The sequence below is a fragment of the Cnephaeus nilssonii genome (genome assembly GCF_951640355.1).
Source record: "Cnephaeus nilssonii genome assembly, chromosome: X".
Lineage (NCBI taxonomy): Eukaryota > Metazoa > Chordata > Mammalia > Chiroptera > Vespertilionidae > Cnephaeus > Cnephaeus nilssonii.
The window spans coordinates 129,182,620-129,210,547 of NC_137071.1; the positions used below are offsets into that span (position 1 = coordinate 129,182,620).

At 43.3% G+C, this 27,928-nt stretch overlaps 2 protein-coding genes across 2 annotated transcripts in view; one reads left to right on the forward strand and one right to left on the reverse strand.

The window, feature by feature from the left end:
- Nucleotides 1-27,619, forward strand: part of EFHC2 (EF-hand domain containing 2) — a gene marked incomplete at both ends in the record, with an annotated part of 146,991 nt that extends 119,372 nt beyond the window's left edge. The window contains 4 exons of the mRNA XM_079764649.1: nt 523-720; nt 2,436-2,528; nt 17,453-17,558; nt 27,518-27,619. Coding sequence (XP_079620775.1) covers nt 523-720; nt 2,436-2,528; nt 17,453-17,558; nt 27,518-27,619 — 499 coding nt within the window. The remainder of the gene's footprint in view (nt 1-522; nt 721-2,435; nt 2,529-17,452; nt 17,559-27,517) is intronic.
- Nucleotides 11,351-11,722, reverse strand: LOC307095206 (sperm acrosome membrane-associated protein 4-like; the record flags this gene model as incomplete). Its single annotated transcript, XM_079764410.1, has 1 exon — nt 11,351-11,722. One exon carries the CDS (start codon nt 11,720-11,722, stop codon nt 11,351-11,353), a length of 372 nt encoding a protein of 123 aa, XP_079620536.1.
- Nucleotides 27,620-27,928: the final 309 nt, after the last annotated feature.

Here is a 27,928-nt window from a genome sequence, read left to right on the forward strand (position 1 = left end):
TCTTTTCACTTTTTTCTTTCTTTTTTTTCCTCACTGGCAGGGTGTGTCAGTTTTTACTTTTTACTACAGAAATGTGCTTAAGCTTTCCCCATCTCCAAAACTTCTTTTTCATTTACTGATTTATATATTTTATACCCTGGGAAACCAAAATTCCAAGTCTGTCACTATTTTGTGTAAAGTAAGATTAACAGGCATTTCATGAAATCATGCGTTTAGTGATAGGTTTTTTGACCATTCAAGGACTTTAAAATTTTACTTCCTGGTTGTAGGCTATTATCAGGTAGAAGTTTGACTCTGGGAAAAATACCATTTTATTAGATCTTAGTGCTAATGGTTTTCTAGTCTAGCACTGGTACCTTCTTGCCATTCATAAGTAGAGAAATTAAATTAAAAAAAAACAATCACCTGTCCTCTATGCAGTTGGTAAAAGTTTGTAAAATGAGATTTGGGTATTTTTAATAGAAAGTGAAGTAAAATATTCTTACTTATAACTTCATGAGTGTTTTTCCATTTTCTTTATAGAAACGTACTGATGGATATAACTGTTGACGGACTCTCAGAGCAACAATTTATAACCATTGTACGTCACTATGGAGTGCCTGAGAAACCATGTCCAAATGGGACTACCCTACTTGCAATGGCTCATGAACAGTTCAGGAAAATTTTTTATGAGGATTTTGATAAACTCATTTCTTACTGTGAATACGTAGATCGAAAAAAGTAAGCTTTTATTGATTCTAATAAGTAATTTAAGTTTCTGTGAACCTGACTACTGAAGAAATTTATATTTTATCAAAATGGGAAAAAAGAAAATTGATGTCTCATAATATTCTACTGTTCAGCAAAGCCACCTTAAATCATTTTTGGAGAGTATCTGGGTGAAAATATTTTATAGTGATGGTGAGCTTTGTTTGTTGATGTACTTGAAAAGAATAGGATGATCCTTTGCATTTTGTTTTAATTCGTTTCTAGAAGCTTTCAACTGAAATATAGCAAATTAAGATGTTAGAAGGTTTAATCCTGAGATTTCTTCTTACATTATTTTAGTAATAACTGGGATTTATAAATGAGACTTTTGTAATATACAGAATAAGGAGCTTGCAAGTAAACTTTTTAAAGAATTTCTTCGAAATTATTTTTTCTTGAAAATAATGAAGTTCAGCATAATCTATTTCTAGTACATTTATCATGTTTGTATTAAGCTTACTAAGTCATTGTTATTAACAACTGGAGCCCCACCTAAATATGTTTTGGTATTCATCTTACCCACAGACCTGATAGAGAGAGTGTGTGGGTATTTATCTGGAGTTAGAAAATCTAAGTTTTAACTCTAGCTTCTAATTTTGTTTACTTCACATCACTGCAGTCACTCTTCCTGATGACCCCTTTCTCAATCCCCAACCCTGAAGTGTGTGCCCAAGTAGCCAGCTGCACACCCTATATCTTTGAAGATCCTAAAGTTCATCTTAATAATGAACATGATTTTTTCCTAATCCATAATATATCCTTGTTGATTTTTTATAAAAATTGTATTTTTCCTTTAATCTTTAAGTTTCCTTGAACCTCTCAGAGGATGTGTGGCCTGAGCTTTGCATTACTCTGGCCCTGCCTTCTACCTTGGTGCTACTCCTTCCCCAGGGTGAAAAGTGTGGCCTTCCTTCACTAAAGGAACATCTCTTCAGAATAGTGGAGCTGCTTGGTTAGACATCTTTGAGATTTTTTTTTTTTAGGTCTAACAAACTTTGATTCTAGACATAAATTTTGTCATAATTTTATAACCTCATTGTAAAGAAAGAAGCCCACTTTATTTCCTGTTGGTCCTAATTTTGCCTGTTGCCTGGAAGAACATTGGCTGAGTGAGAACATTGGACAAGGATTTCTGTGCCCCCAGCAGGCTGGGGAAAATTACTGTTAGGCTGCTCTGGAGAAAACATGTGACAAAATTGAGGTGAATGTTAAGGCCCCTGCTGGGGCTTCCAGGTTGTAAGGTTTGGGTCCAAGGAGAAGAGTAGGAAAATACCCTCCACTTGTGTTGGAGGCTCTAGATGCCTGTCAAATTAAGAGATGTTTTCAAATATCAGAACCATTTTTGAATGGTGGTCAAGAATGCAGATCGATTACTTAGAGCAACACTCATGGCTACAGCTTTAATAGACTACTATCACCAACCAAGAATCTGAATCTTGATGGAAAGACCTTTGTAAGGACAGAATCTGATGAGTTTTGAAATGGAAAAATTTGATGAAATACAATATGACTGTTTTTCCTTACTGTGAATTCCAATATCAATTTTCATACTTATTTCCATGTGTACATTTTTAGAATACAATGTATTTTTTCCTATAGCATGCAATTGTTACTTGAAAGACCCAAAGTATATATAAGCTCATTTATTTTGTTTTACATATAGTAATAATATTTTGTTTTCAATATAGTAAAAATAAATTGCCCAGCAACGACATCAGAAAGCTGTGCAAGGCCGCCAGGTTGCCTTTGACTGATGAACTTCTGCAGTCCTTAGTGTCCAAGTAAGTGAGATATGCATCCTTCATGGGAATTATCCTTCATGTTTTTCTTTAAGGGACTATTCCTGGTTTTCCATTTACCTTTCATTACCTTTGATTTACCCTTGACTATTTTGATTATATTATTGATGACACACCTCCATTTTAACTACTACAAAAGAAAAAGTTAATTGTGATTTAAATGTTAGAGAGCCTATTATGAATTACTAGAGGCCCGGTGCACAGGATTCATGTACTGGTGGGGGACGTGGCCTGCAGGGATAGGCCCACAGCAGGAGCAGCTGCTCATCCCGGTCAGCTGAGTGGCTGTGGACCCGCCCTCTGAGCGACTGTTCCCACTGTGGGAGTGCACTGACCATGAGGGGGCAGCTCCTGTATTGAGTGTCTGCCCCCTGGTGGTCAGTGCACGTCATAGCGACTGGTCGACTGGTTGTTCTGGTTGTTACGCTGTTCAGTCACTGGGCTTTTATTATATAGGATTATTTTATCTTCTTACCATTAAGACACACTTGCATATACATAGGATGTGGAGGAAAATGAAAATGTACAACTTAATTGGTTATGAGGGTATTAGATGTAAAATTCAGGGCATATTTTTCAGAGCAGCAGTTCTTTTTTTTTTAATTTCTTTATTGATTAAGGTGTCACATATTTGTCCTCATCCCCCCATTCCCATCCCACACCCCTCCCCATGGATGCCCCAACCCCCTGTTGAACTTAACCATTGGTTAGGCTCATATGCATGCACACAAGACCTTTGGTTGATCTCTCCCCCCTCCCCCCACCCTCCCCTATCCTCCCTCTGAGGCCCGATAGTCCGATCGATGCCTCCTTGTTTCTGGTTCTGTTCTTGTTCATCAGTCTATGTTGTTCATCATTTCCCCTAGATGAGCGAAATCATGTGTCACTAGAGATATACTTATAAGAATTGAATGTGAGACGAGCAATAATAGTTATGCTGACAGGCAAATGAATCAGTCTGTAGTGAGTTTCTTTCTGGACCAACAGTTCTTTTGAGACCCAATATCAATGTCCACCAGTTCCTTATGAGTACATGTCGGCACTGACCCCTCAGCTCTGGATGGTGGACAGATGGTGGTAATGCAGGTCCGACTCCCTCTGGTTTGGTCTCGGCTGGACCCAGGGGCATGGCTTCACCCGGATCCAGGGGCCCACGGCCTCACCCGGACCCGGGACCCAGCCTCACCCGGATCCAGGGGCACACGGCCTCGCCCAGACCCAGGATTCAGCTTCACCCGGACCCAGGGACGCATGGCCTCACCCGGACCCAGGGGCGCGTGGCCTCTCCCGGGCCCGGGACCCAGCCTCACCTGGATCCAGGGGCCCACGGCCTCACCCGGACCCGGGACCCAGGCTCACTCGGATCCAGGGGCCCACAGCCTCACCCGGACCCGGGACCCAGCAGAGCAGCAGTTCTTGATGGCTAAAGACATGCCATAAGAGGACATAGTGTTATTAGCACAGGGCTCTATCTTGCTAGAGCACCAGATGTAAAGCATAGAGATTCTAATGTCGCAAAAGGAAAGCATGGTGAACTGCTTTATAAAACAAATCATTTATCCTGTTGAACCTAACTTTTGACTTCCTGGCACCACCTTAAAACCACATAGACTCTGGTCATCTTTTATGCTTCCTATGGCTTTACTCCAGCCCCTCCTCTGATATACTTACCTTGATAACAATGACATTTTGGTTGCATACTAGATATTTCTATCATTGCTTTGAATATATTATCTCATTTCCTTTGTGAAAACAATTTGGTGAAATCAGAACTATTATCGTCCTATAGTACATGAAGATGTACTAAGGTTTAGAGAGATGATTTTGCCCAGAGTTGCATAGTCTAGAATAAGATCTGTGACTTAACTACTGGACCTTTCTAACCATTTTGAATTATTGTCTAAATAGCCATTAGGTTAGAATATATTGACAGTTCTGTCTCCTTCCTGCTGCTTCTCACTCTCTCATCTCCAGTCCCACTATTTTCACTCTTGTTTGGACCCACATTTCTTCTTGACTTTTTCAGGGTTTCCACATTGTTCTTTTTTCCACTAATCTCTTAATTTTAAAATCTATCTTTACATACAGCAGCTAAGTACCTTAGAGCAAAAATATCATAATGCAATTCATCTACTCACAAACCTTCTGTACCATCTCAAAGAAAGACCAAACTCCTTAGCTTTGAACTCTTTTTCTCCATCATGGAGCTTAGGGTTGCCATTTGGAACATTGTTCTCAAGCAGGGTCCTGAGTTGGGAGTCATCATCTGAGACAAAAGGAGAATGGCAAGAACAGATAAAACTTAATCCCATATGGGAGAACTAGGATCCAAGGTGTCAGGAGGGGGATCAAGAAGAGGGCCAGCCCTGACTGGTGTTGGGGCATCATCTCATACACAGAAAGGTGGCAGGTTTGATTACCTGTCAAGGCACATGCCCACAATGCAGTTTGATCCCTGGTCAGGATGCATATGGGAGGCAGCAGATCGATGTTTCTTTCTCATATCAATGTCCCCTTTCCCCCTCTCTTTACTCACTCCAAAATCAATTAAAAAACTTATTTTCGGGTGAGGATTAAAAAAAAAATAAAAGGGCCATTCTACTTGGATGTGGGTGTGCTGTGCATTTGATTGATATGGGGTTTTGTACATCTGCTCTATTTGCTTATACTTGCTAGCAGCAGGGTGAAGGACAACTAGGTCATCCTGGTGTAAAAGACCTGAGATGAAGTAAGCAGACCTAGGAGTCAGGGTTATTCACAGTTAACAGATTCCCAAAGCTCCCCTTCCCATTCCCACTGTTCAAGCCAAATGGGCCAGTTAGCATTTCACATGGATACCTTCTGCCTTCCCACTTTTGTTTGCCTTTTTTCTTACTATATTTTTTCAGTATAGAATAACTTTCCTTTTTTTTTCAATGGCTGAAAGCTTGCTTTTCCTTTAAAACTCTTTTCAAGTAGCACCACATCCATGAAGCCATCCCAGATTGCTTGGCTGACAGTGATTATCTCCTTTTAAGGATTCTCACAACACTATTTATGTTTCTATTTTTGGCCCTCACCTTGTAATGAAAATTTGTGACTGATGTTTGATCTATTCAAATGCAGACCTACTTCTAACCTGTTTGATTTACCACATATAAGCAAACAGTGTATTGTTGCATGAACCTCATATTCCTTACCTCTAGAATGAGATAACAATACCCATTTCCCAGTGTTTCTGAGTATGAATTGAGATAACATACATAAAATACTGCCCCTGGGTCTAAGTATTGATTGGGAACTAGGAGAGTAGTTTAAGTTGGAATCCATAGACCACACACTCTGACTTAGAAATGAACTGGAGGAAACCTATGTACTTTTACACAGACGAAGTTTTGTTTTTAACAATTGGATCTGAATGCCTTTCACATTTTAAGCTGTTTTGTAGTCAGGCAACTATGGATGTTTATTAGATTATCTCTTGATGGCCTCAAGGATGAGTTATCCTGGGAAGTCCAGAATGTGGGAGCCTGGCCTCTGGAGGACCTACATGTGTCTTATCCAATACTGGGGCCACCAAGTCATCATCCTCTCATTTTCTCAGCAAACTGTTTTGTCTTTGCTTTAAAATTTGACATTAAAGGCAGAGACTATTCCACAACTCACTTTGAGGTCCTCCTAGTCTTAGAACACATCTGCCTCTGAGCCCAGCTTAGCTTCAAGGAGGTCATCCCTCTGAGTCACTAAGCTAACCATGTTCAGTCTAACTTTGCCTCTAATTGTGCAGTGACCCTTCTTGACACTCAGGAGAAACTTCAGACTAATCAGATTAGAAAATGTCTCATTCTCATTCCCCTCTCCCTCCAATATGCCCTGCCATGATTTGGGTCACATGCTTGGTGTTTTGCATCATCTCCACAGATTCCTTTCAAAGACTGCCCTAATTCCTAATGGGCCCATCAGCCTTCAGCCTACATTTATATTCTGCATTCTTATTGTTCCCCATAGACTCCACAGGGCTTTCCAGAGCCTTGACCAGACTCTCTTTTTGCATAGCCCTCCTGTGGCACGCTACCAGAGCCCCTCTGACGTCTACAGTCTCCCGTGGGAGGCAGCCGTGGAGTTTGTTGATTTGTTTCAATGCACATTCTGTCCAGGGGCAGTTTTACCTGCCTTGAGATAGAACTGGGCATCTGTTGAACAGCTGTATAGCCCTGAATTCATACCAGGAGACCAAAAACAATATGGCTAATGGTTTGGATGTTTCTTTCACTCAGTGATCGTTACCCATGTGTTTCTCCTGTCCCTGTGTTTTGGTACTAAGGTTTTCCTCTATTCTATTTCCATTTTTCTTGTTATTTAGTGGGTATTTTCCTTATTAGCAAAACTCAAGCTGGAATCAGGACTTTAAAATATTTCCACATCCGGATATCCCAGCCCCCATCAGTTTGTGCTGTGGTAGGTGATATGAGGTCACCTTACTTACCAAATGAAGTCATTTTACTAATGCACAGAGCATCAGACTTAAATATCTATGTAGTGGTACCTATTACCCATTAATAACAGGAGTAGCACTCTGTATTGACATAGTGCCAAGGGCCCTAGAATATTTTGTAAATCCCTGAGCATATTAAGCAGAGCATTTTAGTTGATGGCAGGTATGATTCCTCATTTCATAAATGGAAATATTGAGGTATAAGGAAACTCTCTCAATGAAAGAGCATATACTTCAGGTCAAGATGAATCTCTAATGGAGTCTAATGGAATAACAACTACATAAGATACCCAAATATTTGTTCCTATCTGAGCTCCTAGGGATAGGGACTATGTCTCATTCATCTTAGCAGCCTCAGGGACTTGTCCTATGCTAGTATGTTGGGAAGGGGGCAAAAACAGCTTCATTTCTACCAGACCTGAATATGAAGTACAACTGTACTGCCTCCTTCCCATGTGAACCTTGTAAATTGAGTCAACCCCTCTGAGCCTTCATTTGTATATTAATATTTCCTCAGTGCTAACAAGAAAGTCTGGTTCTCAAACCATAACAAGTATAGAGTATTCTGAGGTCATTCAATTCTGTGGTCCTTGTGGGACTAGGGAGTAAAGAGGTAGCCTCCTTCCCTAATTGTGGACTTCTGAATCGAGACTTGGAATAGTTGGAAATTCAAGTGCAGCTCTTTCCCCAGCAACTCTGCCCCAAGCTAGTCTTTTGCAACTGGCTTTGTGCTCCATGGAATGCCTTAGAATTGGTCTCCCAAGAGAGCTGCTGCCTCATCCAGAAATATCAGTTAAAATGGAAAAAGTTAACAGGGCTTTAAAATTATCTCATTATACTCTACCCAACCTCACCCTCTGCCCCCCTTCCAGAGGCATGGTTTAGGCTCAAGTTATTTCACCACCAATACCTGGCATTAAAGCTGAGGGGCAAGGGTTGAGCCATGTAGCAGCTATTGTTGCAGGGTTCAGTACACTGGGAAGTTTTCACAGAGAAGGCTCTCTCCCTCCCTCCCTCCCTCATCCCTCCCTCCCTTTAATGCTTTCTATCTTTTCAAATATAAGGTGATTTGTACTTTAAGAAATTTTTAAATACTCAAAACCACGTGGATCAACAGAACATTGATCGTGTGTACAGTCTGTACTTGGCAGCTGTGACCTGCCTCACTGAGGTGATCTTTGCCGGGATCACAATTGAAACTTATGCCGAGGCCGGTTTGGCTCAGTGGATAGAGCGTCGGCCTGCGGACTCAAGGGTCCCAGGTTCGATTCCAGTCAAGGGCATGTACCTTGGTTGCGGGCACATCCCCAGTAGGGGGTGTGCAGGAGGCAGCTGATCGATGTTTCTCTCTCATCGATGTTTCTAACTCTCTATCCCTATCTCTTCCTCTCTGTAAAAAATCAATAAAATATATTTTTTTAAAAAGAAAGAAACTTAGAGGCCTGGCTATTTGAGAAAACCTGAGTTACTCATTGACAACTTGGGCAATGCCAGTTTTCCAACTCTACATGTTTGTTGGCACAGTTGCCTAGAGCTTCAATTTTTTTTCAAGTTTCAGGTTTTTAAGAATTTCACCAGGTGCTTCAGTGAGCACCTCTGGGTTTTCTGGATAATGAACTGAAACCAAACACAATTAAGTGAGTATAAAGTGTGTCTTCATTGCCCTCCTTCTTTTCCTAGTCATGCAGCTAGCCCGATCCTGTAAGTTATATGATAATCTGTGTAGCAGAGTGGAACCCATATTAGTCTTCAGCAAAATTCAGCCACTGCTGCACCTTTTCCCTCCACAGATGGTGGAAATAAAGCAGATCAGCATTATTCCCCATGACAAGTGGATGGATGGGTTCTACAGTTTTCAAGCCATTCATCATTTTTGGGAAGGGGAGCAAGAACAGCCATCAAATGACACTTTAGAGTCATTTCTAAGAACTCCCATCTAGTGAGGCATTGGGAATCATGCTTGCGGTCATTATTTTATAGAGAAGATCCAGATAAATTGCCTCCTCTCCCTTTTCTTCCACAAACATGTCCCTTAGTTTGTTCAGGGAAGGAAGTGGTGGCTTGCTCAAGTATCAAAGGGAAAGAAGAATTTATGGAGATTTTAGGAAAACACTTTAGTGCTGTGAACTGGGAATTTAAAGTATGGAGGCTGACTTTTAACAAGCATAATAACACTTAAAAACAAGAATTAGTGTTGCCCTTTAGGGCAGTTACCCTGGAACTCTGTGCACTGATTTCAACAATGTTGTCATACAAAGTTCTTCTTTGAAATTGCTTTTTCCAAAGAATTTCCTCTAGAGTGGCAAGTCATTATCCTTTGACCATGGATGAGTCTTAGCAAGAGCCAAATATTTGAAAAAGAGCAAAGTAGGGGACTCAGGTAGAGTAATCAGGATCTTAACATTTGTGGTCAGAAGTATAGCATGTGCTGGTATACGAGTCATAATTTGAAAGGATGGGTAGGATTTGGCAAATGATGGCCTGTAGTCACAAGGCAGGGAGGATTCCATGATGGGTGACTAGAGAGATAATACTCAGGGTTGAATGTAGGTACTGACCTACTTGTTCTCACTCTCCTAATAGTCAAGCCTTTCTCCATCTCTGAACTGCTTCACCTTGTCTCCTTCTCCTCCAGCCTGGACTATTTTTATAACTGGAGCTTCCCTTTGTATCCTAGTCTTCTCTCTCACACAGTGTTATCTAACAATAACATATATTAGACAGAATCTATCCTATATAATAAAAGGCTAATATGCAAATAGACCAAACGGCAGAACAACCAGTTGCTATGACATGCACTGACCACCAGGGGGGCAGACACTCAACCCAGGAACTGCTCCCTGGTGGTCAGTGCACTCCCACAGGGGGAGCGCTGCTCAGCCAGAAGCCGGGTTCACGTCTGGCAAGTGCAGTGGGGGTGGCAGGGAGCGGGCCTAAGCCATCAGTCGGATATCCCCTGAGGCCTCCCAGACTGCGAGAGGGCACAGGTTGGGCTGAGGGACCGCCCCCTCCCCCGAGTGCATGAATTTTGGGCACTGGGCCTCTAGTATATATATAAAAGCCTAAGCAACTGTTTGACCGGCCACTATGACATGCACTGACCACCAGGGGGCAGATGCTCAATGCAGGAGCTGCCCCCTGGTGGTCAGTGCGCTCCCACAATGGGAACACTGCTCAGCTGACCAATGGGTGCCAGACTGCAGGGCTCACCACAGCTGGCCGCCACAGCCTGTAGACCACAGTGGAGCAGCAGAGAGCCTACAGCAGCAGGCATAGTGGGGCCTGGATGAGCAGGAGCAGCGGGCAGGAGCTGCAGGCAGAAGTGGCAGTCAGCATTGGACAGCCAGTTTCAGCCCGATCCCTGCAGGCCACACCGAGGGAACCCACCAGTGCACAAATCTGTGCACAGGGCCTCTAGTATATTATAATAACAAATAAGGGCATGAAAAAATCTCACTATCTCAGGGGTCCACAGGAGGAAGCTATGTGCAGAATTTGGAAACAGGAAAGAAGACCCAGAATTATTACTTCTCATGCTCCCAACTTGTGGTGCTCCTTCCTTTCCAGGTCTGACCTATATGAGTTTCTATCTTGAAAAGCATGTTTCAAGGTCTCTCATCTACTTTTTACACTTTTAAAATTTTTATTTATATCAAACTGATACATATTCTTAGTAAAAAAATAATAAAATTATTCTAAAAACTTATTCCAACAATAGCAGTTTTCAGCTGCATCCCTCCCCACCCCATTCACAAGAAGCAACCACTTTCAGTCCTTGTAGCTGTTTCTGCAGACATTTAAATAGCATGCCCATACTGCTATTTCTGTATTTTTCATTTTTAGATACTACTACTAACTTCCTGTTATGATCCTTGAGAATTTGACATAATATTTGTTCCCATTATTGTTTTTTCTGGATGCTCTTAGGATCTTCTCCTTATTCCTGGTGTTCTGGATGGGGCTTTATGGTGTATGTATGTGTGTGTGTCTTTGTCTGGCTGTATATAGATTCACTGTGTCTTGAGACTCTGTACTTTGGTTCTGAGAAATTATCCATTAATTTTTTTTAGATTATTACTAGTAGCTTTATTTTTTTTAAGTAGACGTTTCTTTTTTATTGTTGACAGTATTACTTATTTCTAAAGTTTGTTACACTATCATTCCCATGAAAAAAATAAGCATTGTATATCTTTTATTTTTTATTTTTTATTTTTTGTCTAAGGCCTCTGGCCATTCAATGGGGGAAAGGGGAGGGGGAGGAGTCAGGGGACACAAGGAGCAGGGGAGCCCCGAGACCAGTCCCATGCTCTGCCCTCCATGCTGGTCACAGTCATTGAAGCAGCAGCTGCATGCCCAGTGCCAGGCCGGTGGTGGCCCCCGCCTTCAGGATGCCCGCGGGGATGGGGGCCCTGTTACACAGTTCGCCATCACAGCAGGTGGAGATGAGGCTGTAGGTGACGCCCTGGTAGGTGACAGCCTCCTCATTGCCACATGAGGTGGTTTCTATGCAGCCTTTGTTGATGACGGGGCTGAGGCCGGGGGCTGTCCCTTCGCCCATGAAGCACTCCTCGTCTTCGCCACAGGTCATGGGGATGCCAGTGCAGTCCGAGGAGTCGGTCAGATCACAGAAGATGCACTCCTTGGCGCCTGTCATGACTTGGGGCAGAGCCATCACCAGAAGCAATAGCCAGCCAAGGACCATGGTGGCCTAGTGACACTGGGCCTCCTGGAACTGCTGAATGACACTCCGCACACCCACAAGACTCCCCCCCACCCCCTGGTTCTGGCCTCCCAGGCTCAGCACCTGGAATGTCCTTGGTTCCCAATGCTCCGTGTCCCTCTCAGGAGTGTCTTCCTGACCACGGCTCCTGAGTCTCAGGGTCTCAGAAGCTTCCCAGGGACAGAAACCAGCCAGTGGCTGCTGCCCTATGAGAGTATTTGTGGAGCGGAATGGGGTGACCTCACAGACCCCTCAGGGTTCCGCTGGCCACTCTGGGGGTGAGGTAATGGTGGGGGAGGGGTGTCACAATCTGAAGGGCAGTTGACCAGCTGACTTGCCAGGGAGCAAGGACATTGACACCCCACCGAGGTAAGAACACTCCACCCAGCATATACCATCCTGGCCACTCAGTCTTAGGCTATGCTGGGTGCTGTGCCTGCCCATTGCCCATGTGAGCCCATTTTTCAGATGGGCAAACCAAGTCTCAGGAGGAGAAAGTGATGTGTCCAAGGCCCTAGGGCCAGAATTAGAGCCCAGTTTTATTTAATTTCAAAGAGGGCATTTATTGAGCACCTGCTTTGTGCAAGACCAGTGCTAGATGCTTTAAATAGCAACTGCTTTGATGACAGGACTCACCACAGCTCACAGGCTTGGGCATGTGTTGGGCACCAGGCAGGGAACTCGACCCATGTTCTCTTCTTTGAATCTTTGCATATGGATCAGACACAGCCAGAGCCTGTCACACAGCAAGTGCTTATCAAATGGAGGTTAATATAGGAAGCAGCTGAGTCTCAAAACAGTCTCCATGGATGTCAGAAAATGAACTCTCTTTCCAGAAGGGGAAACTGAGGCATCACTCAGTGGGAACAGGCAGAGTCCAGGTTTAGACTCAAGTCTAAGTCCAGATGATAATTTAAGTATCTTAATGTGCTGTCTTCATGGAGTATGTACCTTGGTGATTCCCATTCTACAGAGGAAGATGTTGAGGCCAGAGGGTAGTAGCATTTTCTTTATTTAACTAGGGGCCTGGTGCACAAATTTGTGCACAGGTGGGGTCCCTTGGCCTGGCCAGTGATCATGGCCAATTGTGGCCATCTTGCCCAGTCCCGATCGGGGCCAATTAGGGAGAGGGACTGTGGGAGGTTGGCTGGCTGGCCAGGAGGAATTGCCACGGAAGGTTTGCCTGCTGTGGGAGGTCGGCTGTGGGAGTGCACTGACCATCCAGCCGGCCATGGGGGGGGAAGGGTCCCATGCCAGCAGCGGGAGCAAGTGGGGCTGGCGCTGTCAGCAGGTACAAGTGGCAGCTGCTGCCCTAATCACCCTCAGGAGCAGGGGGAGGTAGAAAAGCCCTCATGGGTGATTGGGGCCAGCAGTCACCACTTGCACCCACTGATAGCGCTGAATGATTGGGACTGGAACCGGGCGCCAGCAGTGGGTGCGAGGGTTGGCCCCTGCGCCAGCAGTGGATACAAGAGGCATCTGCTGGCCCCAATCACCCCTCCAGAGCAGGGGGAGGTGGAGAAGCCCTGTGGACAGGGCAATCAGGATCAGCAACCACCTGCTGATGGCACCGAGCTGATGGTACCCACTGGTGGCACCTGCTGATGGTGCCAGCAGCGGATGTGAGTGGCAGCTCTGTCACTGGCAGTTGTCGCCAGCAGTGGGTGTGAGTGCCAGGCAGGACTGCGGTGTGCTGGAGCAAAGCATTTTCAGTAACCAACATAGGCTCTCCCCTATGACAGCAACTGGCGCCCCGCCTTGGTCTGGCGCCCCTGCTGACCTGCTCCACCATCCCACCGCAGCCGACACCCACCATGTTCCGCACTCTGTCATCTGTTGCCAACGCCCACCATGTTCCACGCACACCCCCTGGTGGTCAGCGCATGTCATAGTGACCGGTTGTTCCGCCATTAGGTCTATTTGCATATTAAGGTTTTATATATAGACTTGAAGCCCGGTGCACGAAATTTGTACACGGCGGGGGGGTTGTCCCTCAGCCCAGCCTGTACCCTCTCCAATCTGGGACTCCTGGAGGGATGTCCGACTGCCCGTTTAGGCCCGATCCTGCTGGGATCGGGCCTAAACGGGCAGTCGGACATCCCTCTCACAATCCAGGACTGCTGACTCCCAACTGCTTGCCTGCATGCCTTCCTGATTGCCCCTAATCGCATCTGCCTGCTAGCCTGATCACCCCCTAACCACTCTGCTGCCAGCCTGCTTCCCTGCCAGCCTGTTTGCCCCCAACTTCCCTCCTCTGCCAGCCTGGTCACCCCTAACTGCCCTCTCCTGCAGGGTTGATCACCTCCAACTGCCCTCCTCTGCCGGCCTGGTCACCCCTAACTGCCCTCTCCTGCAGGGTTGATCACCTCCAACTGCCCTCCCTTGCAAGCCTGGTCCCTCTCAACTGCCCTCCCTTGCAGGCCGGGTGCCTCACAACTGCCCTCCCCTGCTGGCCATCTTGTGGTGGCCATCTTGTGTCCACATGGGGGCAGGATCTTTGACCACATGCGGGCAGCTATATTGTGTGTTGCAGTGATGATCAATCTGCATAGTACTCTTTTATTAGATAGGATAGAGGCCTGGTGCACGGGTGGGGGCCAGCTGGTTTGCCCTGAAGGGTGTCCCGGATCAGGGTGGGGTTCCCTTGGGGTGTGGGGCGGCCTGAGCGAGGGGCCTGTGGTGGTTTGCAGGCTGGCCACGCCCCCTGGCAACCCAAGCAGAGGCCCTGGTATCTGGGGTTTATTTTCCTTCTACAATTGAAACTTGGTAGCCTGGAGCGGAGCCAAGCCTGCTGCTCCCTCTGGGGCAGCAGCCATTTCTGTGGCAGTTAATTCACCTTCTACAATTGAAACTTTGTAGCCTTAAGCGGGTGAGCCCGGCCAGGGTGTACGGAAAGCTTTGCTTCCCCTGTTGCCGCCGGCAACCCTGGCCTGCTCTCTCAAGCTCCATTCTGCTGCCATTTGTTTGAATTTGTTTACCTTCTATAATTGAAACTTTGTAGCTTGAGTGGAGGCTTAGGCCTGCAAGGGCTATGGAAAGCTTGGCTTGCTCTGTTACCTGGGAAACCTTGCTCTCTGTGGCTGTAGCCATCTTGGTTTGGGTTAATTTGCATACTTGCCCTGATTGGTTGGTGGGCCGTGGCTTGGGTGGTGGGCGTGGCTTATGTAGTAGAGTGATGGTTAATTTGCATATTACCATTTTATTAGAGAGGATTATTGTTGATAGTATTACAGATGTCCCCCAATTTCCCTCCCTTTACCTCCCTCCTCTCTGCCCCTGCCCAACCCCAGGCCTTCAGCACACTATTGTCTGTGTCCATGGGCTATGCACATATGTATATAAGTTCTTTGGTTAATTTCTCTCCACCCAGCCTCCAGCCCTGCCTTCCCTCTGAGATTCCTTCATCAGTTTATTTTGTCCGTTAGATTCCACATGTGAGTGAGATCATGTGATACTTGTCTTTCTCTGACTGGCTTATTTCATTTAGCATAGTCATCTCCAGGTCCCTCCATGCTGTTCCAAAGGGTAAGAGATCCTTCTTCTTCTTCTTCTTTTTTTTTACTGCTGCACAGTGTTCCATTGTATAAATGTACCACAGCTTATAAAAAGTCCATTAATTTTTAATAATTTTCTCTCCTCCATTTTCATTTTTTTTCTTGTGAGAACTCTAATTATTAAGATTTTGGGCCTCTTGAATTTAGATATTTTTCTCTCCCTAATTTCCTCTTTGTCACTATGATGTACTCCCCAACTTTATATTCCACCCCTTCTACTGCATTTGTTGACTGCTATCATATTTTTATTCCAAGAGAGCATTTTTAGTCTGAATTCCTTTTTTAGTTTTTAGCTTTCTGTTCTTTTTTCATGGATGCAATATATCTTTTTATCTCACGTCTTTCCCTCTGCTACCTGAATTGTCTTTGTTTCTCTGATTCTCTTTTTTCTGTTGTTCTTTTGTCTTCTGTCCTTAATGCTGGAAGCTTTTGGGGGTGGACCTTGTTGATTGATAGGTTTCACTGCATGAGTCATCTCCTAGCCCTCATTTTTATTGGGTAATTGCCAGAAACTGGAATCTGGGAGTCCTTTCTGGGACCGTCAAGTATTGAAAGAAGAATCCTATCTTTTCCTGCTGAATAGGAGGGAGAGAGATGGGGAAAAGGAGGACAAATAGATTGATGAGTCTATTTTTGACCTATAGTTTTATGGTGCAGGATAAAATTTTAAAATGAATATTGGCTTAATTATTTCTGATTATAAAATTAAAACCATTCAGATTATACAGGAAATGCTAAAGGAAAAACAAAATTTATAAACTTTCTTATCAGAGATAGCTATTCTTAATACTTCAGTGTATTGTTATTAGACCTTTTTCTATGTCGTTTTATATAAATACTAGAGGCCCAGTGCATGAAATTGTGCGGGTAGGGTCCCTAGGCCTAGCCTCCTGTGATCAGGGCCATCTTCTGTCCATTCTCCAGTCCCCAGGCTGAATGCTGCCTCCACCACCAGGCTGTCAGGCCGTTGGGATTACCAGCTCATCCCCGGCTGCTCGGGGGCTCAGTCCTGTGGGAAAGTATGTGCTGGCGACTTCACCTCCGTGCGCGTGCACCAGGCCGGCTGCTGATGGAACATGCTGCCCGGCCAGGGCCACTCACGTGAGCGCCACTGCTGCCACTGCCACTGCTGCTGGGGCTTGAGGCACTGACGGAACCTGCGGGGTACGCCCGTGACCTACCAGCCCCAGCGTGGAGGTGAAGTCCCGGGTGCCTGCTTTCCCGCAGGCCTGAGCCCCTGAGCAGCGGGGGATGAGCTGGTGATCCTGACAGCCAGCCACCCACCCCGATTCCCCGGTTCACCATTGCTGATCCATCAGAGCCTGCAAGCAGGGGGGAGGGACCAAGAGGTCAGCAGTTCAGCCCACTCTCAGTCGCCAGTCCCCAGTCCTGCCCCGCCCCTGCTCAGGGCCCCGGGGGGGGGGGGGGAGAGACTGAGAGGTGGTCAATGCCACCTCATGGCAACAGGTCAAGTGTTCATTCACTTTAAGTTTATCCTATATTATAAAAGGCCAGAGGCCTTTTATAATATAGGATAAACTTAAAGTGAGATCATAAGTCTACATGCTATTTTATAACCTCATTTCCACCCAACAATATATCATGAACCTATTTTCTTGATAGAATATATAGATTGAAATAATCCCTTTTAATGGCTACATAATAAATGATAAAGACACCTTTTATTTTTCCTAAAACATATACTAGACAAAATAAATCTAGGCTTGCCTTAAAGATTTAAAAAGCATGCTATTTAAGAAATATAAGGGCATTTTATTTTACTGACATATAGTATCAACCATTTTAAACTAAGGAGACCTTCAAATATTCTTAACAAAATATAGCAATGGTCTTAGTTACTGAATAAACTAATTTGTTCCTGTGCCAACTGCAACAAATATTTATTGAACACCTACTAAGTACCAGTACTAATCTAGGTACTGGAGATACTTCAGTGAATTAGATGTGTGAGATCTCTGCTTGTAAAGAGTTTATATTCTGAAGGGTTAGAAACAGATAACAAACCAATAATAAATAAGAAAAATATCAGATATTGAAGCATCCCTGATATTATGTTTTCATGGTAGCATTTAAACTGACATTTTGGTCCTGAATTCTGCAGTTTGAATCAAATTATATACTATAATTGTATTTTCAGGTTTGAAGACAGTGAAGGACAAATCGATTATAAGTCATTTTTCTCTGCGCTGAACTGGAGAATAAATCCGGTGCCCGAATTAATACCAATATCACCCTTGAAAGAGGTAAAATTAATACCTATTTTAAAAACCAGTTGTGGTATCTCCCTTTCTTCCCCCCCCCCCTTTCATTCTTAATAATATCCTTTATCTTAAAGTCATTTTTCTATGTAAAATATTAACATCAATGCTTTTGGAAAGAGTGCTTATGTATTTCTGGGTATTTGTGTTAAAGGAAAATTCACTTTCCATGCTGAGTGAACATCTGTTCTATAAGAGGATGACTTTTCGTATGCAGCTGAATTTTTTTAACCTTAGTCACATCCAATTACATGGAAGATAGGATAATAGGTTATAGTTATAAATAGATATAAACACTGTTATCAAGGGATTCTGGTAACATCATCATGAGCCACAAGAGCAAATCTCAAATGGTGAATATGTCAAGAATCCCCAGTGTATCTGGGGCTGTACACACAGGTTTGCCTTGGGTCAAACAATACAGTATGTGGATGCACATTTCACAGTGGAGCCAGATTTAAAATGAAAATTTAGTAGAAAAATGCTTGGTTAGGGAAAACAAAGCTCATGTGATCAGATGGTGCTCTCAACTTTGTGGAATTGTCTAAATTCTCTAGGATCTCTTTGGACCAATTGTGTTTAAGGAGTGGGTGGGTGGGTGGTGGTTTATTTATATTTTATCATGCTCCAGAAATTGATTTTCTTGGGAAAATCCCTTGATAAAGCAAATGTCATGTGTTTGATGCTCCCAGAAAAGAGGCATTTATTCCTCCTGATCTCTGCTGACCAGCTCATTCTGGCCTAGATTGGTCTGGTGCCCCTGGGGAGATCCCTTAGGCATGTAGCTATTCTGGAGTGTCAGGCAGCTTTAGAACTTCCAGATGATTGGGAGACAGTGGTGGCCTTTGGAATTAAACAGAACTAGGGTTGAATTCTGGCTCGTAACTTTCTTAACTAATTCATTTATAAATGTTATTCTCAGACAAATCATGATTAAGTATAGACTCTCAGGAGGTTCTATCTTCTGTGCTGGGGTCCAGAGGAAAAGGTCAGGGGCCCACTATTGAAAGGGGAGCCAATCAATACACTCATGATTTGGAGTATGGCATGATATAGCCTGCATGGGATGTAATGGGATGAGGAGGAAGCTGCTTATAAGTCAGACTGAGATTGGGGAGGGACAGGAAGTCTTCTCAGTGGAGGTGATGCTTGAAGTTTCATTGATGAACTAGAGACCCGGTGCACGAAATTCGTGCACTTGGGGAGCGGGGTCCCTCAGCCTGGCCTGCACCCTCTCGCAGTCCGGGAGCCTTGGGGGAAGTCCAACTGATGGTTTAGTAGGCCTAAGCCATCAGTTGGACATCATAAGCATTGCCACGAAGGCGGGAGAGGCTCCCACCACTGCTGCTGTGCTCGCCAGCCATGAGCCTGGCTTCTGGCTGAGTGGCGCTTCCCCTGTGGGAGCACTACCACCAGGGGGCAGCTCCTGCGTTGAGGGTCTGCCCCCTAGTGGTCAGTGCGCATCATTAGTGACTGGTCATTCCACCATTTGCTCATTTGCATATTAGTCTTTTATTATGTAGGATACTAAAAGTTAGCAAGGTAGGCAAGTGGCACGGTATGGAAAAGGCATTCCCAAAAGAGACTCTGGGACATAGGACAGCATGGTGCTTATGCAGAAGCAGGAGGAAACAGTGTGCCTGGAATGAAAGCACAGAGGGAAGAGTGGAGAAGGATAAGGCTGGAGATAACTGCAAGTATAAGTTTTGAATATTGTCCTGCAATATATGGAGACCATGGACAAATTCTAAGGAAGAAAGTTACATGATTAGGTGTACCCTTTAAAGGGAGCTTGCTCTGGCTGGATGGTGGATATATTAGAGAGGGAGCATGGAGATCCTTTAGGAGGCTCATGACTACCATCATCACCATAATAACAGCAAACAGAACATTTACTATGTGCTAAACGCTATTCTGAGACCTCCAAATCTATTAGCTCATTTAATACTCATAGCAATCCTATGAGGTAGATACTTTTTTCATTCCCATTTTAGAGATGAAGTTAGAGAAATAGCAAGGGTTTGGTAGAGTCAGATCTGTTTTATTGCAGATAATAAAAAAGAAAAAATCTTATAATTGAAGATACTGGATTTAATTAACTAAAATCCAAGATATCACAAAAAAATGATACTGTCATTTAATAACCTTTTAATTCTTATCTATGTAAATATTTAATTTTTACATAAAAATTATAGTTTATATTCTACCTTTTCATTTAACATTATGGCATTATGTGTTGAATATCATCCATTTACCCCATTAAGACTTTTCTCCAGCCCCCTCTACCTTTGCTCTGAATCCCAGGCAGCTGACCTTTGCCAGCTATATCAGTGGGGCTTGAGCCCTCTGGCCTTCAATTGGGTTGGCCAATGGAATGCAACGACAGGAGAGTGGAGGGGGGGTGGATAGAGAAATCATCTCCCTACCTGCCAGTAACAATACATCGACTGCCTCCTCGGACCAAGGTCCACAGCACCTATCCGGAGGCTCTCTCCTTACAGATGTCCACTCCAGGTTCTGATAAGCACCCTCACATGCCCCTTCAGCCCCGGGTGATGGTAATGGCACCCCACTGCTACAATCCCTGAGGGACGGGAGGATCCCCTGTTGGTTTCCCTAAACACTTCCAACAACTTTGCAGATATTTATTTTATTAAACTCCTCAACTTACACAGTTTGCATATGTGCTCTATTTCCCATGGGATCCTGAGTGAGACACGTACTTATTTTTGCTAGTTAGCCACTGTCTTTGTTGTTCTTTTCTTTACTTTCTACTTTTTCTTTTCACCCAATCCACCACCCAACTGTTTACCTGTGTGTTGGGGATTTCATCATCTGTTGTACAAAAATATAATCATACTGCATGCATTTATCGTCAGTGTGTTTTTCTCACTGAATAGTAAATCATGGGAAATTTTTCTAGTTTAATATGTATAGACCTCAGCCATTCTTTAATAAGTGTAGTGTGGATATAGAATAATTTATTCATCTATTTCTAATCTTACACTGTGGCAGGGAACTGACAGGGGAGTGGTTATGCTAGAAGAGGCTATGGAGGAGTTGGACCAGATGTGTAGGTTGGTGGAGCCCAGTTGGGCAGAGAAAACCTGTCACTTAGAGCTTTGAGGATCACCAACATTTGGGGAGCCTGCCATAGAGAAAAAGTCACATGTGGGACTTTAGGACAAGATCCACCAGGCTGTGAAGCACCCAGCCCTGAATGTGATGTGACAATATTCAAGTTTTGTTAAGAACAAGGAATAGCAGGCTTAGCTACTCTGTGGAGGCCAGGGGATGGGCACCTGTATGCTTCCTTCAGTGTATGAGTTGGTTAGGCTGGCTGTGCCTGAAGCTCCAGAGATGCCATGAATAAGTTCTCTAGAACTTATCGGCACCTACCACCACTTAGAACCTGGATGTCTTTACTCCTGGACTGAATGTTATCCTCAAGAGGATCTCATTCCTGAATTCTGGATCTTACTGAGAAATGAAATGGGACTTCTCAACTAATGAAAGCTAAGCAGGACTAGGTATTAAGATTGTATCAGTGTTAATGGATGAAATTTGTGGTAGGGTGGGGATTTGAAACACCTTCTCAGTGTAGTCTGTTTAACTGAAGTTAATGAGTTGAACAGGGAGGAGCCAAAAAAGAGGAACAGGACCACAGGTGTCAGCCAACCAGAGGCTGAGTAGAACATGGGATTGGAAGGGCAGGGCATCCGGGAATTTCAGCAGGGGGTCTCTCCAAAACAGGTAGTACAGTGGTAGGGAATCCTGAAGTTGGCATTATTCAGCAATCAGAGGCTAGTCAGCAGGCTTGAACTGAGCCTTCAGTCCTGCTCAGGGGATAGAATAGGCTAAGTCACTACACCAGTGAGGTTTCATCAGGAAATACACACGTAATACACTCAAAGGAATCAGGGATATGGATTTAATGAAGGGACTCTTGACAGAGGAGTGGGTAGGGTTAAGGAGAACCAGTGAGGGCAGTGGAACACTCAGGGACTAACAAGGGTGGGAAGGCTTTACCATTCCTAGGTCTGAAGAAGCAGAGGTGGGTGGGTAGTATTATTGGAGCCCAGTAGAGAAGCTAGAGCATGTCAGAAGGTAGAGGAGTGTAGCCATTGCCAAACCATGGCCAGGCAGCAAGGGAGTAGGGGAAGGGGAAGTGGAAGCAACACCCTGATCTCTTGCTACTTCCCATTGGCTGGACCCACCCAAAATCCAGAGAACAAGGAAGCTCAGGAAATGATGCAATCCACAGAGGTTGGCCTCTCAGTGCAGAGAGCTCAGTGAAAAAAAGGAAGGGCACAAAATGGATCTTGAAGGGGCAAATGGAGAATGATCTAGCATAGTCTGTTACCAGAATAAAGACTTGGGCTCAGGTGAACAAGCCACACAGCGAACATATAAAGCCAGATTCAGACTAATAGCTCCTGGATTGGTCTGCTGGATGCCAGGACTGGTCCCCTGGACTCAGATGGGGCTCCCCTACCTGTGATGGTTAGGTGATCTCAGCTAATAGGGCTGGGGCCCAACAATAAATTAGTAAAATTTATAAGTAGGACTATGATTGTAGCTAGCCCAGCTTTGATTAGTCCTACTGCCCTTTGGTGAGAGGTTTTCCTACATGGATGTGTGTAAGCTGACATCCACTATGACTGTTGACTGTGGCCTATAGCCTGGATTCTCAGGAGCTCTCTTGGCCAGGCCTCTGCCTATCCCCCACATTGGGGCTGTAATTTAACTCTCACTCCATTATGTGACTATCTATGGTCTCAGCATGTGGCCCTGACTCTGTCACAGCCTGGAGAGCCCATTTCCATTCTATTGTGCTTTCTCACAGATGGTAGCTGTAAAACTGGCAAAATAGGTCCCACTGTTTAGAATCAGTCTGGTTAATCTCAGAAGTCACATTAAAAAAATAACACTAAAATCAGTCCTCATATAAACTTTATAAGTTGCACTGGGTGACTGGCGTCTTATCTTTGGACATTTCTGAGAAAAATTGGATGTGGCTTCATTTCATAAGCTCTGGAACTGCAGAAGCATTAGCAAATGGCTCTAAAGTTCTCGTGTCACAACAGTATGATATATACCCGTGGCAGTGGGAGTAGGGGGAAGTTGGGTGCACCTTGGGATATATCTTTGGGCACCTTACTTGTTGAGGATCTTTTTTTGATAATTTAGAGGGTAGAATAACCTGTGACATTTTATTGTCCCAACAACCTTGTGAGAATGTATTATTCCCAATTTATAGATAAGAATCAGAGACTCAAAAGCATTCTTAAAGGTAAAGATTATGGAGGTAGTGCCAACACTTTAATAAACAGTTATTTCTAATATTTCAGGTTGAATTTAACAATTAAATAGATTATTAATCATTCTCACTGGTAAACACATACTGATTACCTAACACAAAACAACAACATAGTGGGAAATGTTGCTGGAATCCGCTTTGATTTAAAGTGTTGGATGATGTCTACTTGAACTGTATGTCTGACTGTCACTAAAGCTCAAAAAATCTGTGTCCTTGTAAACTTTACTTGTCCTGTAATGCATTTTTTTAAAAAATACGTTTTTATTGATTTTAGGGAGAGAGAGGAAGTGAGAGGGAGAGAGAAACATCAATTGGCTGCCATCTGCATGCCCTGCTACTGAGCTCAAAACCCCGGGCATGTGCCCTGAGCAGGAATTGACCCAGTGACCTCTCGGTGCAGGGGATGATACTCAACCAACTGAACCTTACCGGCCAGGGATGTAATGCAGTTTTAAGGAGAAGTTTCTTGCTTATAAGTCACACCTGTGTTTTAGTTACACTCACACAGATGACAACTTTATTGAAGCTTTGTCTGGGGCAGAGGGAAGCAATTGTGAAATATTGTTATTACAGTAAAGACAGAAATGCATAGTAATATAAGCATATCTCATGGCTTGACATACGAGCTTTTCCTTATGTCATCAGAATACTCTTAATTATCTTGAGAAGTATTTGTGAACTATCTTTCCAAAATTAATTTTAATTTATTTTACTGAAACTTAACTTTTTATGATTTTATCAATTTAATTTGATTACTTCCAAAATCATGTCAACCTATTACAAGGAAGAAAATCCAATAAAACCACAATTTCAATTCCATGCACACTATTGGACTTTTCTACAAATTCATAGATACTTCCTGTAGAAAGGTCCTTTTTCAAGTGAGGGGAGGGGAGTAGTAGGGTGAAATCACTAACATGACTCTATCAGCCTTACGTTTGGGAGGAATAAAAATAACCTTGTTTCACTGAAGCGTGGAATTTAATTGGCTCATGATCTTTTCCCCTCATGCATCTGGTGGCCAGTACTACAGTAGACAATTTTAAACTAGAAGGAGACATAATCCAATTAAATTTCCTTTTAAAAATGTCAAAGCAAATAAATCCAGGGCCCATGAGCTCTCTCATAGCTTTGCTATTCTCACTGGGCAGCTCCTATTTACTGGGTTTCTATTCAGTGCCATCTTTGCTTCCCATTTCAAGGGTGCATGATTTTATAATTGGCAGCTACATTGTTTTCACCATTGATGAACAAGTAATCTATTGCCAACTTGTTTGACATCTTAAGTAGCTCTGGTGACAGCCAGCTTGGAAGATGTCATGGGGTCCTCTTGCAAACAATGATTCCCAGCCATTTTAGAGTCATGATTTTGCATTGTGGTTGAATTTTACTTAGTATTTCATAATTCTTCCTTTTTTCATAAAATGCTCTATGGCACATGTCCTTTTTCTTCAGATTAAATTGATTTTTTTTTTGAAATTTGGTCACTATCTCTTGAGTTATCTGAAAGTCACTGTGGAAACTCTGAATTTATTCACAATTTGTCAGGAAGTTGCTTTGTTCCAAGATGTCTTGTGACTTTCATAGATATTTTACTAGTTTTGATAAATGGAAGATTGCACAATGCCTTCGTTTGACTTCCTTTAGAAGCTAACTTGAAACAAGGCTTGGAACATAACTAGTTTTTTTTTTGGGGGGGGAGGTGAAAAGAGCACTAGTAAGGGATTAGAGAAGTGAGAAATGGAAGAAAATGAGCTTATAGGGCATATTGTTAAATCAGTAACCAATGTGAACAACTGGAGCTTAATGCCTCCGAGAAACACAGGGATGCAATAGCCAACAAGTTATCCCACCCAGAGTGCAAGGGGTGCAATATCCAACAGGTGCCTCAGAGTTATCCGCCCCCCCGCCCCCGCAAGTGCAAGGGAGCTGGTGGTTGGAAGTCAGGCTGGTGTGAGCCAAGTGGAGAGGGTGAGGGAACGTGGAAGGGCACTGGAAGAGCCTGCTGCACAAAGACATTTAAGATTCCAACATGCACCATCAAGGGAGCTCCTTTACAGAAACACAAGCAGGCTCACCCTCATCTTGAAGGGGGAGGGGGTGGACTGTTGTGGATGAACTCTCCTGTTGTAAAATTACCATGCAGTTATTTCCACTTAAAATTTACATGCACTGCTAGGGATACAATATAATATAATATGGAGGGTGTTTTGTTTTTGTTTGTTTGTTTGTTTTTGCATTTTGTGGTGTAGGATGAATAAAAGGTCGATGAAGACAAAGGCTATTTTAACTCACTGCCCCAACTGTCCTAAATATTCTGTAATGTGTAGAACATTTGTGGATTTATTAGAACAATTAGGCATGGTAATATGGGGATTTTCCTGTCACCAAAGATCTATTTATTTTATAAAGAGATTGGCCATGTTATTTCTTTAGATGGATCCAAGTATGGGCAAAAAGTATGAAGAGATATCTTTTCTCTCTACTTTATTGATACCCCCTCTTCCAAGTTGCTTAAGGCTTAGCTCCTGCTTCCTACCCTCCTTTGGATTACAATTTTATTTGTGTTATTTAAACTAGTAACTGGGAAATCTTCCTAAAATTTTGGGTTGGCTATAATTCTGGTACCAATTCCAATGTATAGGTTTTTCCCCTACACCAAGCAATTCTCAACACCAGCTGTGTGTCCTACAATTCAACTCAATTTGACAATATCTACCCAGTGATAGCCTCAGATCCCACAGGTTAGTGGTTCAGCCCTACAAGACTGCCTCTCCACTTCAGACACCATTTACATGTCCAGGTTGTCACCTGAGAATCTGACCAATTGGCTGTAGGTTAGAGGTTCCCTTCTTGGGTTTGATTAATTTGCTAGAGTGGCTCATAGAACTTAGAGAAACATTTTTCTTACTGATAACTGGTTTGGAAGAGCCAGATGGAAGATATGCATAGGGCAAGGTGTGGGGCAAGAGTGAGGAGCTTCCATGCCCTCTCCAGGAGGGGCCTCTATCCCCAAATCTCATGTTTAGCAACCCAGAAGCTTGGAGGTTACTGCAATAATAGGACTTCAACACATATTTTTTTGAGAGGACACAGTTCAACCCATAACACTACCCCTTTTATGACCAATTCAAACCAGTCACCTTCCAGGTATTATATGTTCTACTGTAGCAAAATCTTTCAGATGTGGCTCTTATGCATCCCAGCTTCCACTGCCCATGTTATGACACAATCATTTCTCCCCAGGATTATTGCAGTAACCTCCAAAGTGATTGTCCTTTATTTCATTCTTTATACATCCTAGTTATGTAATTAATTTCTAATCAGATTTCTTTGGCTGAGATTCACCAATGGCTTTCCTTAATCATAGCATAGAATATAAACTAGCACTAGTTTGGCCCCATCTTTTCCTTCCAACTGCCTTTCTTGCCTCTTTGCGCTATGTGTCCCAAACCATTGCGCAACTTACCCTTTCTCAAAAAATCGATTTTTCATTCTCCAGGCTTTTGCTTATGCTGTTCCCTATGCCTGATACAGCCTTCATGACTTTAATTCTCTGCTAAACTGCTCCTTATTCTATAAGGTCCAAGTGAAATATCACTTACACAGGTTGCTTCCACAATTTAATCACATGTAATTATTGAGGCCTTACTTTAAGTGTTTCTGTGATACCTTGTGGTTTTGGTTACCAATTTAGCTGTAGGTAATATATAGCACCTCTTATCCTCTCTAATAAAATGGTAATATGCAAATTAACCATCACTCCGCTACATAAGCCACGCCCACAAGCCAAGCCACGCCCACCAGCCAATCAGGGCGAGTATGCAAATTAACCCCAATCCAAGATGGCTACAGCCACAGACAGCAAGGTTTCCCAGGTAACAGAGCAAGCCAAGCTTTCCATAGCCGTTGTAGGCCTAAGCCTCCACTCAAGCTACAAAGTTTCAATTATAGAAGGTAAACAAATTCAAACAAATGGTGGCAGAATGGAGCTTGAGAGAGCAGGCCAGGGTTGAATGAATTCTTAATAAAGCATAAGAGGAGCTACCACTGCAATAATGCTGTATAAAAGACACCTTCCCTCAAATTTTAGTGGTTCTTAACAGCAGGTATTTTTTTTTCTCCATAGGCCTGTAGGTCAGCTGGGTTTGGCTCCAGCTCTGCTTGCTCCACTTGTGTCATTCTGACCAGCAGCAGCTTCATGGGCCATGTTCTTCTCATGGCTATGACAGAGGCACAGGAGGCCAAACCAGATCATGCCAGCACATGAGGGCCTCTGTTTGGTACATCTGCTAACATTAAACAGGCCAAAGCCAGTCAAATGGCCAACCCCATATCAAAGGGACAAAAAAATCAACTCCATGGAAGGTGTTGCAAAGTCACACCTTAGAGATAATAGGTGTATAATTCTAATACAGGCAGGGATGAAGAATTAAGCACAAGAATCCAATGTACCACAAAGTCCTTGTGATCCAAAAGTGGACTGCAGAAATGTCTGCTTTGAAAAGAAAATATTTGCCAAGAGCTTATATAACAAGAAATAATTTAATGTTGCATTTACAAATCTAGACTTTGAAATGTGCTTTTAATTATATCCTTATTATTTTTTTTGTTTGTTTTTTAGAGATGTGAAGATGAGTGGCTTGGGATGCCATCACCTATTCCTTATAAATGCATTAACTATTTTCAATTTTTAAAGGACGTGTATGGCTTAGAGGTGGAGTAACCATGCCAATTTTGCTCAGCTCCCTTTGATTCCCTGCTCTGATTTTGCCAACTTTATTTCAGTGGGTATAGTTTCATTAAAAACAAAAAAGAAACAAGGTTCATATTGAATTAAAATCTGTAGACTGTAATTAATTTCTTTTTGTCTTTAGTTATTTCAGAACATCATATTATATACTGATATGCCAGCACTATTAAAAATGTCATTTAAAGAAACACTGAACATTTTTATTACATATATGATTTATTAATGCTAAAGAATCTTATGGTAATTTTGCAACCAACATAATTTGATTTATTGCAACATAAA